At 39.2% G+C, this 18,354-nt stretch overlaps 1 protein-coding gene across 4 annotated transcripts in view; it reads left to right on the forward strand.

The window, feature by feature from the left end:
• Positions 1 to 18,354, forward strand: part of shroom3 (shroom family member 3) — a 90,696-nt gene that overhangs the window by 46,972 nt on the left and 25,370 nt on the right. For 3 of the 4 annotated variants that reach the window (XM_051677170.1, XM_051677172.1, XM_051677173.1), the window contains one exon: positions 4,832 to 4,930. In XM_051677170.1, the coding sequence (XP_051533130.1) occupies positions 4,832 to 4,930 (99 nt within the window). Of the gene's footprint in view, positions 1 to 4,831; positions 4,931 to 15,141; positions 15,333 to 18,354 lie in introns of those variants that run through there. The other variant, XM_051677171.1, reaches the window with a different exon arrangement.

The following is an 18,354-nucleotide window of genomic DNA, read 5'->3' on the forward strand; positions in this document are numbered from 1 at the left end:
CTTGATAGGAGATGATCAATGTTGTTTGCTTCACCTGTGAGTGGTCATAATATTTTAGCTCATCAGTCTATATATAAGTGCTATCAGTCGATTTAAATTCTTTATTCACGATTAATCGCAGATTTTGAAAGTGCTGAAATTTGACTCTAAATATACTTCTTTTCCTGTCAAAATGCATTTATTTCCTTCTTAGGAAAGAAAAATAAACTAAATGATATGTAAAAATGCTTTATTACTTTTTCCAAACAAAGCCTTCCACAGGATAAAGATAGAAAAGCACTAAAATATTACTAATTCAAGTAGCATTAAATGTTTTCCAAAGTCTAAGTGGGAGTTTGACTAATTGAAAGAACTAGTCCCCACATAGGTTGCATATTCATTGTAATGGGCGTTCAATCTTTTATACTTTAATCTTCCTCAATAGTTATCAGCCGGCAGACTGTGGCTATAGATTGGAATAGATATGTGTTTTATACAATGAAGCATTTAGCAAATGCAAAATTGCCTAGTTGCATGGAGTAAAAAGAGGAACACATCTTATGATTCCTGACATGCTCCAGTCACTGATTTGGAAAATTTTATCACAGCAGTGCCCAACAGAAAACTGGCATGTAGGTTGATAGAAACTCCTGTAGATGTAAGGCACCTATGTGCCTCCTTTGTCAAATATGTCCACAATAACATGAGATTTGAGTTGAGTCATCACACACAACCACACACACAATACACTCACGTGAATGTGTAAAAAGAGAAAAAGAAAGTCCATCCTCCCAGTCATTGTTTCACTTTGTTTATTCCCCAAATTCCAAATAGACCATCAAAAGATACACACATGTTTGACAAAGTAACCTACATGAAACAGCTCTCAGCTGAGGTTAGTTGCACACATTATGTCTGCAAATGTAATGTGACTTTAGACCTCAGTTCAGAGTCCCTTAGTCTGGTAGACCGTTGGGGCACCACACAAAACCGAACAACCAGCTTCCTCCATTCCTCTCGATTCTCTGTCTTTCTCAGGGAGTTGCTCAATGTCAAGCCTGTCCACTCTCGGATGTTGTCTTCCCACCTCTTTCTCTGCCTGCCTCTCTTTCTTTTCTCTTGTACGGTGCCTTGCCGGATTGTCTTGGAAAGTCCTGATGATCTAGAGAAATGCCCATACCACTGCAGTTTGCGTTTTTTCACAGTGGTCAGGAGGTCCTCAGGAGGTCCAATGGATTGTCTGATCCTTTGCCATATCTCTTCATTGGTGTCATGATCTTTGTATGAGACACCAAGGATCTTTCGGAAACATCTCATCTCTGTGGCCTTAATCCTTTTCTCTAAGTCAGCTGTTATGGTCCATGATTCACAGGCATAGAGGAATATGGCGATCACTAGTGAGTGCACAGTCTGATCTTTGAGCTGAGTGCAATGTTCGTCACTCCAGATGGGCTTCAGTTTTGTCAGCGCTGCTGTTGTCTTTGCTATCCTGGAGAGTACTTCAGGTTTTGATCCTTCATCTGTTACAATTGCCCCCAAATACTTAAAGCTGTGGACTTGGTTCTCTGTTTCCAGCTTCGTACCATTGACCCTGATGTCAGAACTGAATCCCTTGGTGTTGTTGGTCATCAACTTGGTCTTCTCTGCACTGATCTCCATGCCGTAGGCTGTAGAGGTTAGGTCGAGGCTCTCTACTAAGCTTGCAAGCTCTTGTTCTTCTCCTGCTAGTCCATCAATGTCGTCGGCAAAACTTAAATTGGTGATTGTTCTGCCTCAGATGCTGACTGTCCCTACATGCTTTTCCAGCGCATCAACCATGATTCTTTCCAGAAAGATGTTGAAGAGTGTGGGAGAGAACAGACAGCCTTGTCTGACTCCGACTGTTGTTCTGAACCAGTCCCCAATGCTGCCGTTGAAGTATATTGCACTGGTGGCCTTGTCATAGAGGTGCTCTATTGCTGTGGTGAGGTTAGCATTGATGTTGTACAGTCTCATGGTCACCCACAAGGCTGCATGCCATACCAGTCAAATGCCTTCTTGAAGTCCACAAAGTCATGGTAGAGATCTTGCTGCTGTTGGAGGTACTTCTCACATAATATCCTGATGTTGAAGATCTGCTCTGTTGTGCTGCGTCCTGCTCTGAAACCTGCCTGCTCTTCAGCAATGATCTTTTCAGCCTGAGGCTTTAGTCTGTTCAGCAGTATCCTCAACATGACTTTGCTTGGATGGCTTATAAGGCTGATTGTAAGGTAGTTTTGACACTGTTGTAAGTTGCCTTTCTTAGGGAGGGTGATGATCAGTGATTGGGTCCACGGTGTTGGCCATTCTCCTGTTTGCCAGATCATGTTACAGATGTTAGTGAGGGTGCTAATTGTGACTTCTCCCCCTGCTTGGATCAGATCTGCTGGGATGTTGTCCACTCCTGCTGACTTACCATTCTTCAGCGATCTCATTGCTGCTTCTACTTCTTCACGTAGGATAGGGTGGTTGTCGTTGTTAGTTGCTGGAGGGATGTTTAATACCTTTGGATATATTGTGGCTCAGTGGTTGTAGAGCTCTGCGCAGTACTCTGTTCATCTTTTCAGAATGTCTTGTTCTTCTGTGAGGCAGTTTCTGGATTTGTCCTGTATGGAGGTAACTCGCCCTTGTTTTGTGCTTGTTAGATCTTTGACCAGTTGGTATGCTTTCTTGCTGTTGTTCCATTTCAAGTTTCCCTCAATGTCTTTGCACTGTTCTTCTATCCAGTTCTCCTTTGCATTTTTCATACTTTTCTTGACTTCCTGGTTGACTGCCTTGTACTGCTTTGCCCCTTCTGTATCATTCTTCTTCTTCTTCAGCTCCCTCCTCTTGTCACACATATCCAGGACATCAGCTGTGAACCAGGGCTTCTTGACTGGGTGATGTCTACCAAGGATCTCGCTGGCTGTTTCCGTCACTGCTTTGTTGAAGGTGGTAATCAACGTGTCCATGTCTGTATCGTCAGCGTCAAGGATGGTGAGCGGTGCAAATTTCCCACCAATCATTGCTTGGAAGGCCTCTGCAATTTCTGGATCCTTCAGTTTCTCGAGGTCAAACCTTATTCTTGTGTGGCTCTCTTTCATGACCTTCTTTAGATGTAGCCTGAAGGTCATCATCACAAGATCATGGTCACTTCCAATGTCTGCTCCTGGAAAACTTCAAGTCTTGGCAATGTTAACGCTCGACTGTAGGCGCCTCTTCACCATGATGTAGTCAGTCTGATTGTGCTGGTATCTGCTTGGGCTGTGCCATGTCTATCTTCTGGATACTTTGTGTTGGCCGAAGGTGTTTGCAAGCATAAGGTCGTTGTAGCTAGCGAATTCCAGGAGCCTCAGGCCTCTCTCCTTTGTCTGTGCATTCCAGTATCGCCCACATATTCCTTTCCAGTTCTTACAAGCGTCCTCTCCTATCTTGGCATTCCAATTGACTTGCACAACCATAATGTCTTTCCTCTGCGTTTTATCCATAACTTGTTGTAGTTGGTCATAGATGTATTCCACATCTACGTCATCATAATCTGATGTTGGGGTGTATGCCTGTATTATGGTGATGTTAAAAGGGGTTGCCCGGAGTCAGATGGTGATGATCCGGCTGGAGACTGGCTGACACCCCATAACATTACTTACGCTGTCCTTGTGAACAAAGAACTCAACTGTTCATGTTTGTCCTCTCTGACACTGAAGTACAGTTTGTGACCTTCCAAAGTAGTTGTTTCTCCAATGTTCTTCCATCTTACCTCACAGAGTCCTAGGATGTTCCAGCGGTATTTGTTCATTTCATGTGTGAGTTCCTCTAGTTTGCCTGCTGCTCTTAGTGTTCTAACATTCCAGGTGCCAATGGTGATGTTGTTCCTAGCACAAATCTTTCTGCTCTCTGCACCAGTAGCATACATTCCAACTCCGCCCTGAAGCACAACGGAAGGTGCAGTCCTTGGTGACCCGGGTGACGACCGATCCGGTATGGAGTTTGTACAGGGTTTCATATCACGTGGTGTCTAGGGCATCTGATGCCTGGCAGAGCCCAACCCTCTCCAGGCCTGACCACAGCCGACTTTAGACCTAACCTCACTAAAAATATCTGATTTTACGATGTCTCCTTTGGAGTGATAAACTCAATGATGTACAGCTCTCTGTGGAAACATACTGAAGGTATCATAAGAATTATCAACAGAAATGTTTATAGAGTAGAGATGTAGAGTAGGGATGTGCCAAGGTGGTCGACTAATCGACTAGTCATCCAAGAACTGACTAGTTGATTAGTGGGGTCGACAAGTAACATTAATATTTTTAGTGGTGGTGGATTTAATGGGAGAGGCAATTCTCAAATTTATTAAAGACACCACTTCTTAGAGATTGTTTTTGCGTGATGATAACTTCCTGTGCTTAAAAGTGAATAATAGTCAGCACTGTAAAACACTCTGCAAGAAGTTTTGTGTCTTTAATGCTGAAACTTCTTGCAGTGTTTTAGTCCTTTTATGTGCTGCTGTTTCAGCAATCAAAGCGCCGAATACATTTCAAGACGATCACAGTCGTATGTTAAATCCTCTGCTGTTAGTAATGTTCCTGTATTTGTGAGTCTTTTGCTGATTCTGTCTGACCCTGCTTAAATTAATAGTTGCAGTACAGGTTTATCTTACTCGATGTCGTGAGCTAGATATGTACCTGCAATATTATCTCTAGTCTTGCGCTTTGTGCACATTGTGCTTTGAACATTAGAGAATGTTGAGAAAGTTCTCTTTAAAAATAATAATAATAATGGGCCCTTTAAGTGTAAGTGATTTATAAAGTGTAAAACCCTAATTTAGACATCTGTCTGTGTGTGTGTGTATTTATAGGGAGTGTTGTCCAGGTCCTTGCTATTGTGAATCACATCCTCTCAGCCCTTCCAGAGAAAACAGATGCTGTGGAGGAGTGAAGCTACGCATCAAAAACAGGTGTGTGTGTTCATGTTTGTCTGTGTGTGTGGGTGTCTGAAAAACTCAACTTGCTGTTAATCTATGTGTTTTCCCATGCCTGCTTGCATCTATATACATAAGGTCATTCATCTGAGCTGTTTCTCAGGAAACAGAACCTCGTTTTTATTTTTTGCGTTCCAAAGGAAACAGGAAATGAATTTGTCTCTTGTAGGAAGAGGAAATGCTGAGGTGGTTTCGGGTTTATGGTCCCCTGTTGGTCACATAAGAATGACTGTCAGTGCATCCCATCTCTGTTATTGAGTTATGTATTTTTAAGGGGGGCTTTCTGAGGAAGAGAGAAAGATTATGCTGTTGTATGAGTCTATCTATTTCTCTTTCTCTCTCTCGCTCTCTATATCGGAGTGCATGCTGGGAGCAGTTTGGCCGTAGGAGATGTAGTTGGCCATAAATGTGTTTTAGCAGCATCAAGAATGAGCAATGCAATTGTTTTGTTCTTGAGTACTGTAGACAAAGAAAATGAGTTGGTAAAGAAAGGTATAGGAATTTGTGGCCAGACAGTTCATGCTTGTCCTGTAAACAATGAACTTCAAAGTGGTGTGCAAGGTGAAGATGAAAAATTTGCCAGTGCTGCAGAGTCAATCAGTAACTTAAAGTCTAATGATGATGAAAATGGTGCAATAACAATAATGCTGTCGAGGGTGAGGAATAGCTTGGGTAACACTTTATAATAATGGTCCATCATTAATAGGTAATTATGCAGGAATTAATGCAGGACAAATGAGTAGTACTACATTAACACTTTAGTTATCACTATTAACTAATATGGAAACACGATTAACTAATCAGTAAGTAATAGTGAACTGATGACTGATGTAGTTCACTGTTAGGTAATCAACAATTACTGAATTTGATTTGCCTCATTGAGAACTATTAACTAACAATGGCTAATTTAAAATAAATAGTAATTAATTACTAATCAGAACATTAACATGTGCCTAAAATGTGAATGATAATGTTTTTATTGTGAACAAGATCATGAAATGCGCCTTCAGAGAAACATGCGCCTCAAGTGCGTTCTTTGTGGAAATTAATTTATGAATGTAACAGCTTGCAAAATTATGGCTACAGTGTCTGGTAGAGTATCATAGTCAGCTTACCTTATAGAAATATAGGGATGTATGTGCCCAACCTGTGTATTCCTTGGGATATCTCTTCTCTTAACAAATTATTAACTTCGGCAAGTTACATATTGCTGGAGGTCTTTTTTAAATAATTTTGGTAATGAGTCAAGTGTTACCACATAAATATGAAGGAATTACTAATGATTTGGACCATTATTTTAAAGTGAGGGTCATGGTAACACATTATTAATTAATGAAAAAACACATGAATATACACAATTTTGTTTTTTTTACAAAATATTTTTACAATGAATTTTTTTGTCACAGATACTGTAGCTTAATCTTATAAGAAGTGTTTAATTTTATATGAAGTGCATTTTTTTTTTTTTTAAAGTAACTTTATGGATCCAGTGGGGGAAAAAAAAGAATGAGTGTCACATCCATCAAGCTCTAATCCAATCAGGGTTCACCATAATCAGTGCTCGTGCTGAAACTGAAAGAAGAGCGAGTGCGATTTTGCTCAGCCCTCCCGTCGCTCCACCTGCACGCGGTAAACTTTAACATAAGTTCTTTTCTGTTCAGACCGAACACAGGCAAATGAGAAAACATGTAAAATTAATTTGATTAAAAACTAAAAATTGTAGTACATTTTTGTAAAGCTATGTATTTACTGAGTGGACTGTCTAGGGCGGAAGAACACAGATAGGTGGAATCAGCCTCATATCTGCACGATGGTTTTCTCTGGTTTTCTGTTGAAATCTTGTGGAGGTCAACAAACTTCCTTTAACACATAATTGTAATAATTGTCTTGATTTATTATTTTATTTTTTGTTAAGATATAAGACATTTAAAAACATGCAGTAACCGTGAGCACCAGCCGTTAAAAGCATTATCCTGCTAAAGGTTTGCGAAAAGACTGTGTTTAGTTAAGTATGCAATTATGTTAAATTATTTCAATGATTCATAATTTAATGGCAGAATTTTTTTTTTTTTTTTTTTTAATGTCTGTGAATGTTTGTTAACTATCTGTTTGATTAAATGGAAAAAATGTAGGAACAAACACTTGAGTATTCATTACTAACTGACAAGTAACACCTCAGTTACTATTATTGGTTTATAATGTGTTTTCACTTTAGAATAATGGTCCAGATAACCTTTAACTCCCAAGGAAGGAAACGGTAAGATCTCATTAATTAATAATACGTTACCATGACCTGCACTTTAAAATAATGGTCCAAATCATTTGTAATTCCTTCATATTTTTGTGGTAACACTTGACTCATTACTTATGGGTTACCAAAATTATTTAAAAAAAAGACCTCCAACAAAATTGAACATGCCGAAGTTAATAATTTGTAATGAACAGGACAGATATCATAAGGAGTACACAGGTTGGGCACATACATCTAGGGCTGCCCCCTGATAGTCGACCAAAGGTTAGTCGATGAGAAGAGTCTTGGTCGACCAAGTTTTGATTGATTGGTTGGTTGGTCGCAGAAAAAACTCCACATAAAAACGACGACCTGGTTTTCGACGACGAAAATTACCGCTGGTTGGATGCTAGGTGGTGCTATGGGGTAATTTTCATTAAGCGGGGTTAGGGTTAAGCCTACACAATAAAGCAAGGCAACTTGATTTCAAACTTAGAACTTTATTTTTTATTTATTTTAACAAAAAATTCAAATGAAACTGAAAAAACAAAATAAGTGCAATTAAAATGTGTGTTGTTCAACTTTTTGAAAGATAATTTTACAACTGTTGTCAACATCTCTCTTGCAAAGAACCTACTTCATCTGTGCATTCTCTACCGGACAGGTATTTCGTTATCCGGGAAAATACATCACGTGTGTGAATAAATTTGTTTTGTTCCCTCCTTCACGATATATATATATATATATATATATATATATATATATATATATATATATATATATATATATATATATAAATAATATATATATTGCAATATCCAATTATATCGGCAACCCCTGGGCTGAGGGATCGGTGAATATTCTTGCTTTAGTGATTTTGCATTGAAAATTAAATTTATTTAAAAAATGAAAAACGTAAATCAAATACATTTCTAAATTCAAATTGCACTCCAAGTGAAAAGAAAAAGCAATTAAAATAATGAAGTGATAAAAGAATAATATATAAGTAACCACCTTTCCATTGCAAGAATCCATCTTAACATAATGGTGGAAAATTTCTTATACAAATGAAGACATAAAAACAATTATATATGTAAAAATAATAATTATAATAATGATAATAATCACTGAAATATAAATCATGGTTCGAGGTGAACGTGTTTTTGTATTATTTTATGTTTTAATCACAGATGTATAGGCTGCAGTGTTGGTCACAATAAACTGCTCTGTGGCACCTCCTGAGCTGAGATGTCTGAGGTCGTTTGCAGCACTCATAGACAATACTGTTCTTGCAAAAAAAATAAAAAATCGGAAGACAGAAACAAAGAGTGAGCACCTTTTACATGCACGTGTTCCACAAGACCTCCGTATCAGCGCATCATACATGCTCATAGATGGCTTTTCTGTCATCTGTTCTTAATAATATAAGTGTTTCTTCAAGTGCATGTCTGTGTGTCTACAGGCAAATTACTTGTAATATTAATTTGATAATAATAGCCTAATATTAATAATAATAATTTAATACATGGGAAAACGAGCCAAATATCGTCTTGACATCGTCAAAGGCATCAGCTATTGGCGATCACTCTGACCATCGTTGATCCCCGAGATCATCGTCTGTCTGCACAAACCTAATGTGAATTTCACTCTATAAATGAACAAAATGTTCAGTCTCCTTGCTGGTTTTTCCGACACATTCAGGATCATTACAGCTTTTGCCGGTATCACTGCGGCTCACTTCGTGCGTGCGCTTGTAAAATGTATATTTTAAAGGCTCAATATTACAGTTTTGTATTTCTCTGTAATGTAGAACTGTGTTAGCAATGTTACTTATAACATTCTTTCTCAGCCCTGGAACTCAAACCATTTTCTGATGACCCCCAAAAAATATATTCAAGTAATTAAATTAATATCATAAACGTGCGACAACTAGTCGACAAATGGCTTAAACTAACTACTACTAGTCCACTAGTAAAATCTTTGGTTGGGGGCAGCCCTACATACATCCCTATATTTCTGTAAGGTAAGCTGACTATGATACTCTACCAGACGCTGTACCCTTGATTTAGATAGAGCTGTTACGGTCATAAATTAATTTCCACAAAGAACACACTTGAGGCGCATGTTTCTCTGAAGGTGAATTTCATGATCTTGTTCACAATAAAAACATAATTCACATTTTAGGCACACATTAATGTTCTGATTAGTAATTAATTAGTAGTTATTTTAAATTAGCCATTGTTAGTTAATAGTTCTCAATGAGGCAAATCAAATTCAGTAATTATTGATTACCTAACAGTGAACTACCTCAGTCATCAGTTCACTATTACTTACTGATTAGTTAATCATGTTTCCATATTAGTTAATAGTAGTAAATAAAGTGTTAATGTAGTACTACTCATTTGTCCTGCATTAATTCCTGCATAATTACCTATTAATGACGGACCATTATTATAAAGTGTTACCGAGCTTGTGGACACACAGACAAGTTTCATGATGCAGAATCCCTTTCAGAAAGTAAGGTCGACATCTCCGTGATGGACTTGGGTCAGATTGTATTTAAAGCACCATTAAAGAGGAAGAAAATGAAAAGAGTTCTGTTACAAAACAAGCCAGAAAAACAGGGGAAAAAACTAGATGATGTAGAGGATGTGGGCAGCGAGAGTGAATTCTCTGTTTCTAGTGCATGTTGTCAGAGTGGAGGGAAATTTCATAATTATGGTGCTGTTGAGATCAAACAGTTTCTAAAATTGACCAAAACTTTTATAGGAGTGTAGGTTGTACAGGAGTACAGGTTGTTGATTATTTTCCAGACCTTAAGAGGTTTGTTGAAAATACCAGGGGGTGAATTCACAAAACATTTGTGCCACTTTTGCGAGTGGCATTTCAGTGCAAACACTTGCCTCTTATTCACTTACCACCTGCAATCTGTTTTAAGCAGGTACAATCAGCACTGAAATTGCACTGCATCTTGAGTATTTAAATTAAGTAATTGTCATTCCTTTCCAAGCAAGCACTCCTCCTTTATATGTAAATTAGGTTTATTATAGATTGCGCTCCATTCACAAAAAATGCTGCAATTCACATCGCCATATTACCGCCAAATAAAAGCATGAGGTAAAAATTATTTTGATTTAAAAAAGATGTTTGTGTACATTTTCTACCTATAAAATCAGCAGTAATTCATCAAATAATGATCAAAAGGTTGAGAAGAGCATTATAACATGGCATATATCCAGATAGGCGATGTAGTCAAGCGCACCTTAGGCATGTTAAAGACATGATTTAAGTGTCTGGATCACAGTAGTGCAGTGATTCTGTACAGTCCCAGCAGAGTGTTAGATCACGGTGGTCTGCTGCATCCTCCGCTACACAGCGCTTCGAATCGGCCTGCTATATAAGAATTGCACATGCAAACTGCATTCAGAAGCAATTTTGTGGGTGTGTTTGCGCCGTTGCCTGATCTGCATAATTCCTTTAGTGAATTGCCCGCTAAACCAGCGCAGACAGTGCGTGCAAAAAGAACAACTTCTTTTACCGGGCACAATACACTCCCCTAGTGAATTCCCACTAGACAGGTTGTATTGTTTTAAGCACCATCGTAGTATCTTCAGAAATGATTTCATATCCCCAGTTGGTTTATCAAATCATAGTTTAGTCATTTGCACAATGGTTTTATATTGTCAAGTCAAATAGTGCTTATCGTCATCTTAACACTGCACATTTTAACAAAATATTGTAATTATTTTGGAGAAACTTAAGAAATGAAAACTCTCTGCAAATATGGTGGGATTATTGTAAAGCAGAAACTAAACAATTATTTGAAAAGCTGAAAAGGCAGTTGGATAAATGGAAATGAGTTTTGCAATCATTATAATTCTGGGGATGCACACTCATTAATAACTTAGTGCCGTCCTTGTGGCATCGACTGGCTGGAAATCATCCACCACCAAAATTCCAAAATTTCAGTCATTGCTGTTAGATTTCTTATGGGGTAAATTGCATTGGGTACCACATAATGTATTGTTTTTGCCAAGAGGAGGAAGACAAGGGCTTGTACATTTACAAAGTAGGACTGCAGCCTTCTATGTACAGTTTAAACAGCGATTTCTCACTGTCCCAGAGGATTTAAGATGGAAAACAGTGGCCAGAGATGAAGGAAAGATAGGCTTTGACAAATCATTATTTTTGTTAGACTCCAAAAGAATCAATACATACAGAATGCCTGCCTTCTATCACAACCTTTTTAAAGTGTGGAGTTGTTTTCATGTCAAAAGGACAAAAATTACAGATTCTTTGTACTGGTTAATGGAGGAACCACTGATGTATGGTGCCCGTTTGGACATTTTAGGTACATGTGGAACAATGGCTGATGCTTTCCTTTAATCCAGGATCACTACCCTAAGATGTTTAATCAACCTGGCAGGCCAGAGCTTCAGTAAAGCTGAGCAAGTCGTAGTTGTCTTAGGAGTCAGATCTATTCGAGTTATTGCATAACTACTACAGAACTTCAGTCTGAGATGAAACAAACATGCAATCAAGCGCAAACAATCACGCTCACTCCTAATGATAAAGGTTTTATTTCCTGATCTGATTCTTTCTCCAAATTTGAATGAACAAACAGATAAGTTTCACAGATATGGATTTGTATGAGGTTAGCGGTAAAAAGTTGTATAAGGCCTGTGTAAAACTTTTCAATAAGAAAGGATTGCATGGAGTTCTTGAATTGAACAAAGGAGTTAAACAACAGTGGAGAGCACTTTTAAAGCCACCATTAACTAAAAGAGCTGGAGACTTACAGTGGAGAGTTTTACATGATATTATCGTAGTTAATGCTTTTATTTCTGTTTTGAACCCCATATTTTTGACAAGAATGTCCTTTTTGTATTTAAAATGAGATCATTTTTACCAGGCAACTATCTAGTAATGCTTAAGCAACCACCAGAACACCTTAGCAAGTTGGTCAGGCAGAAGATGTGTCCACCATAGCATTGTGGCTGAGATTTCTGCACTAGCTAGCACCACATTTTCTTCAGGAAATGTACAAAACTAGGAAGTATAATGTACTGTAATTTTATATACATAAACACATAAGAAAGGTGATTAATTCTGAATCGTGAATTTTCATGAAAAGGTAGCATTGGTCCGACAGATGGCGTGCTAATCAACCCAGAGACACACAGACAGAGATAGTGTGCAAAATAATTCCTGGTGCTCTCATGTAAACACACAGATACTGACTGAGATAAGAATTTTGTGCCTGTTAAGTTGCCTTACTCAACCCCCTTCCCAATGACTTAGGGTCCACTCATCTGTCGGGCCGAAATATATAGTCATAGAATTCATAATGCTGCATAAGACCTTAAAGAAATGTGCAAGATTGTGTGTCAAGATGCTCTGTCCTGCATTGGTCAACTCAGTGTTCTCTGAAAAATGGGATTGAGTTTTCACAGAAACTGATTGATTTGACTGATTTGATTTGTCTACATTTGCTTGCGTAAACACGATCAATCTACAGATAAAACCAAGACAAGAGTTTAACCTTTTGGGTTAGGCCCACCTAACAGTTTTGAGCATTTTTGCGTACATGTTATCATACCCATGCATTTAGGTGCCTAATGTGTCTTGGGACACAGATTCAAAACTAACTATGCAAATACACACGTCTCCCAGCATCAGACGTTCCCATTCAGATCTCTTAGTAACCCTCCCGTCTCTCTCTCTCTTTCTCTCTCGCTAACTCTGTTTCTCTATAATTCTGAAATTTGTTACAAGAAGAGGCTTTTTTTAGGATGTTAATAATGTCTAGTTCATTTGCAGTTTTTCTGTCATCAATGTTTTCTTCACATTCCTGAATTGTGAACATTCCAGAGTTATTCGCACACTCAAAGGTAGGATTTCCCATAATCCCATGGTGACACACATTAATAACATTCCCGTTTCCCCCTGGAAAGTTTCAATCCAAACTAAGTGAGTTTAGGTAATGTATGTAATTTTTTTTATGTTAAAATACTTTCTCCTATCGCAATTTGATGTAAAGAGACAACTAAAAGCCATTCATAGGTTGATTCCCCTGGCAAGTGTACAGGCCAAAGTATACTTCGAGTTTCCGCATGCCAGTACATATCGTGCACAGTATGTGTGATGCAAATTACATTTTCAGCACAGTACACATGGACTATTCGCATGCAGCCCAGCTTTTCTAGACAAATGAACAGTCCACATCTGTGCGCTTTCTCAGAGCATGCACCTGAAGTTTACATAGAGTTAATTCAGTGACAAAGCAGTCTTAGTCGAAGTATATTCTAGCCTTCAACACCGTGGCTCTTTCTGCTATCAAAACTATGCTTTGCATCCCAACCAGCCCAACATAGCAAAATTGTCTTAAACAATGGCATGAATTTGGAGTGGGACAATCAGTCGTGCAATTAAGTTTAGTGGCACTAGAGGTGCAGGAATGTCACAATTTAGCTTTTGGTTATACATTTTGCCAGATGCTAACACTTGCAATGCAAGCAGTACATGACAAAGGGATCTGTGGTATCAAGATGCAAATTTATGTCTCAGTACTTCCATAATATCGTACTAAATATGCAAAAGTATGTACATTCACATCACCAGCGAGGTACATACTTCTGTCTATATCTAACCATTTTTCAACAATCACCTCTCTGTGATTGCTAGAATTCCAGACAGATAGTATTTAGCCTCCTCTCAATTCTCCTGTCCACCCCTGCCATACAGACAACCCCCGTCCCAAATCTTATCCAATTCTCCAATTTCAGTTTCCTCTCAGATCAAACAGATTAGTGTAGTTGATGATCCCTGAGTTCCCAAGTATCAGATAAGGTTTCTGCAGTGTGGCACACCCTTCGCAGTCTGGCCCAGCCAGGGAGGCGACGAAAAGCCATGAGAGAGACTGTTTTGGGTAGGGTGTTTTTGTGGGTCAGACCCTTTGGATTCCCTCGGGTCAGGTTACCATGAGAGTGTGGCGAGAAGGGAATATCCAGGGGGTCTCCTGGGAGATGGGTGGAATGATGCGAAGCCACAGAAATCCGCAGTTATTGTACCTGAGCTGAAAGAGGTGACACCACTCTGATGTATTTGTGAAAGAAATCTCCTTGGTTTCCAACTGACCTCTGATTTTCTGATTTGCACATAAGCAATATGTCACCACATCACTCAAGTCCATTGGCCTTATTTTAAAGACAGGTGTGGACACCTGTCCAATTACACCTGCCTCGATCACCTTCAGGCCCGGAGACGGCTGTCACCAGCACATGAAAGCTACTTTCCGACATGCCCTAACGATGGAGATTTTGCCTTCCTGTTCCCATAATGCCCTCTGGGAATGGACTGGCTTGTAGACTTGTCTGTGATCATGTGATAAGTATGATCATGATGACGAAGAGGGTGAAAAAGACGTGAAAAGAGAAATATGTATACAAAGGGCAGTCTTTGTTTGGTGTTATGAATGCATGCTATCATGTGTTAACATTTACTCCCAGCTGTCAACTAGTAAACCACCCTAAATGAGGCATTGCGTTAGATCACTATTTATTTGCCTTTTCCTTTCCAGCTTTGACATTTAATTTATGCAGTTCTCTTTTAACTATCATGTTGTCCTCAATTACCTTTCTTCTATCCATGTTTCTTCTCTCTCTTCCTCTCACTTCTCTTGGACCCATTTTCCAACTCTTCTCTTCCTCCACGATTATCTTACGAAGGAAACTATTCTTTGTCTCTATTTTCCACTCCCCTTCACCCTTCCCTCCTCCCTTTGGCTATCTCCATTTCTGAAATGTTTTTGTTCTGAGTGCCCAGTACTGGGCTGGCGAGGGCAGGATGTTTATTCAAGGCCTTATCGTGTAATTTTAATGACGTTTAATTGCATGTTTTAACGGTCTTTGCGTCTTCGAGCCAACCCCTCCAACCCTTCCCGCCACCTCTTATTTGACTCTTGAATTTATCGGGAGACGGGTGAGACACCATGGAGCTGCTCGGGGCCTTTTACCGCAAAAAGTTTCGGAGGAAGCAGAAATCAAGTCTTGGAAGATCGGACGGGGCGCTGTGCAAGACACCCTCTGAGACTAGCGTCAACGGTCTGGCCACTGGACTAATCTCTAAAGTGCTGAGGCTTACTGTCAGGTAACAGTTGCTGGGTGTTCAGTAAGAGAAGATTTTTCACTAGGTATCAAGGGAACAAGGGTTTGATGAGAATGGTGCAGACTTCAAGTCAGGTAATGCTTGCACTGTGCTTTAAGATGAGAGATGCTGGTTTGAGCCCCATGAACTGACCCTTGTGCCTTGAGCAAGGTGCTTAACCCCAGGTTTTACAAGACTGTCCTTGTAATAAGCGTACTTTAAGCTGCTCTGGATAAAAGTTAGACTAAATTGAACTACTTACTTTTTTGCATTTTGCATTTACCAAAGTTCCCTGCTCTTCATCTCTGCATGGCCCTAAACAGACTTTCATTTCTGATTTCAAAAGCAGTGTTTACATGTGGCTTTAAAGTTTTTAAATTGCTACATTGTATGAATAATCTTGATCCTGATGATCGGGTATTTGTCTTCCCTTGTTTAATCACCTGTGTCAGGAAACCACAATCTGAACAATGAATAATGGGTTCAGCAAACTATTCCAGAAATGCAGCATAATTATTCCCCCTAAATTAAATCGCTGCTTACGTGTTTTTGTGGATCTAGATAAGTTGTTCTAGATCAGCATTTCCTGATTACCCTCTCAGAATAAACTACAGTAGGTCAGACCATCATAAGGAGGTCACAATAACTTTCTGTGGTCTGCACTGTGCTGTGAAGTACTGTTGTGAGTTAAAGGGATAGTTTACCAAAAAATGAAAATTCTAGCACCATTTACTTGTAGGAGTCATGACAAATATTGTCCAACTCTAGCCTATTGAGAAGGAATGGCCCCTTGGAAGAGGGTGTGTAAAACAATAAGAGAGTTGCTTCCATAGCAACATTTCATGAAAGCCAGATGTTTTGCGGATGCAATGTCTGAGTTGTATCTATACAGCAGGGTCAAAGTTCAGGGGAGGGGTTGTTACATCCTTTGTAGAAGCTAAGGCTGTCCTTTGACCTGAGAAATGTGATCAGCCCGAGTACAGTTCCTCGAACAAAGATGTACCAATATTGTAAGATGTACTATCCAACCCTCATCCATGACCATTTCCACATGCATAACAAACACTTTTTTCACTACTTGCACATAACTTTGGCAAGTAACTTGATCAGCAAGCAACTTGCACTCCTGTTTGTAGTACAAACATTAAAGAAACATCAAATCCTCCAGCTTGATGAGGAAAGTGATCGAAGTTATAATTTTTTATCTGATGGACAATAAAATTGGTGAGAAAATTCCATAGACTTGCATTAAAATGTTTGAGCTAGGCTATATCTAGGGACCTGAATATCATACAGACTTGGGGGTTGGCTCTTTTGACTTGTGCCAGTATAAACCACCTAGCATCATGCTAACACCACTCAGAATACTTTGGCAACAGCATAGCAACACCAGGCCTCTATCCAAAACACCCTAACATCGTGGTGACAAGTTGTACACAGACAAGCACCACGAATATTTTCTTCAGAAAATTTTCACATTTAGTTGTATTGTGGTGTACAGTATTGAGACTCAAATTCTACAAGTTGTATTCCAGAGTTCTAAAATAGCTTTAAAATTCCAGAAAATGATGTCAAGGCTTTAGACAATTAGCTTCTGATAGGAGGTGTACTGAATTGGAATTGTACCTGTGGATGTATTTTAAGGCCTACTTTCAAACTCAGTGCCTCTTTGCTTGACATCATGGGAAAGTCAAAAGAAATCAGCCAAGACCTCAGAAAAAAAATTGTGGACCTCCACAAGTCTGGTTCATCCTTGGGAGCAATTTCCAAACACCTGAAGGTACCACGTTCATCTGTACAAACAATAGTACGCACGTATAAACACCATGGGACCATGCAGCCATCAAACCACTCAGGAAGGAGATGCATTCTGTCCCCTAGAGATGAACGTAGTTTGTTGCGAAAAGTGCAAATCAATCCCAGAACAACAGTAAAGGACCTTGTGAAGATGCTGGAGGAAACAGGTAGACAAGTATCTATATCCACAGTAAAACGAGTCCTATATTGGCATAACCCGAAAGGCTGCTCAGCAAGGAAGATGCCACTGCTCCAAAACCGCCATAAAAAAGCCAGACTACAGTTTGCAAGTGCACATGAGGACAAAGATCTTACTATTTGGAGAAATGTCCTCTGGTCTAATGAAACAAAATTTGAACAGTTTGGCCATAATGACCATCGTTATATTTGGAGGAAAAAGGGTGAGGCTTTCAAGCCGAAGAACACCATCCCAACCGTGAAGCATGCGGGTGGCAGCATCATGTTGTGGTGGTGCTTTGCTGCAGGAGGGACTGGTGCACTTCACAAAATATATGGCATCATGAGGAAGGAAAATTATGTGGATATATTGAAGCAACATCTCAAGACATCAGCCAGGAAGTTAAAGCTTGGTCGCAAATGGGTCTTCCAAATGGACAATGACCCCAAGCATACCTCCAAAGTTGTGGCCAAATGGCTTAAGGACAACAAAGTCAAGGTATTGGAGTGGCCATCACAAAGCCCTGACCTCAATCCGATAGAAAATTTGTGGGCAGAACTGAAAAAGCGTGTGCAAGCAAGGAGGCCTACAAACTGACTCAGTCACATCAGTTCTGTCTAGAGGAATGGGCCAAAATTCCAGCAACTTATTGTGAGAAGCTTGTGGAAGGCTACCCAAAACGTTTGACCCAAGTTAAACAATTTCAAGGCAATGCTACCAAATACTAACAAAGTGTATGTAAACTTCTGACCCACTGGGAATGTGATGAAAGCAATAAAAGCTGAAATAAATAATTCTCTGTACTACTATTCTGACATTTCACATTCTTAAAATAAATTAGTGATCCTAACTGACCTAAGACAGGGAATGTTTGTCTAATGATTAAATGTCAGGAATTGTGAAAACCTGAGTTTAAATGTATTTGGCAAAGCTAAACTTTTGACTTCAACTCTATGTTCTAGATTTACCCAGCCAGCTGAAAGAACACAATCTTTCTGGCATTGCCTTACTGGCTGCTGATCTCACACCATCATTAAGGCCTTAGTAGGT

Source organism: Myxocyprinus asiaticus, chromosome 38, assembly GCF_019703515.2.
Source record: "Myxocyprinus asiaticus isolate MX2 ecotype Aquarium Trade chromosome 38, UBuf_Myxa_2, whole genome shotgun sequence".
Classification (NCBI taxonomy): domain Eukaryota; kingdom Metazoa; phylum Chordata; class Actinopteri; order Cypriniformes; family Catostomidae; genus Myxocyprinus; species Myxocyprinus asiaticus.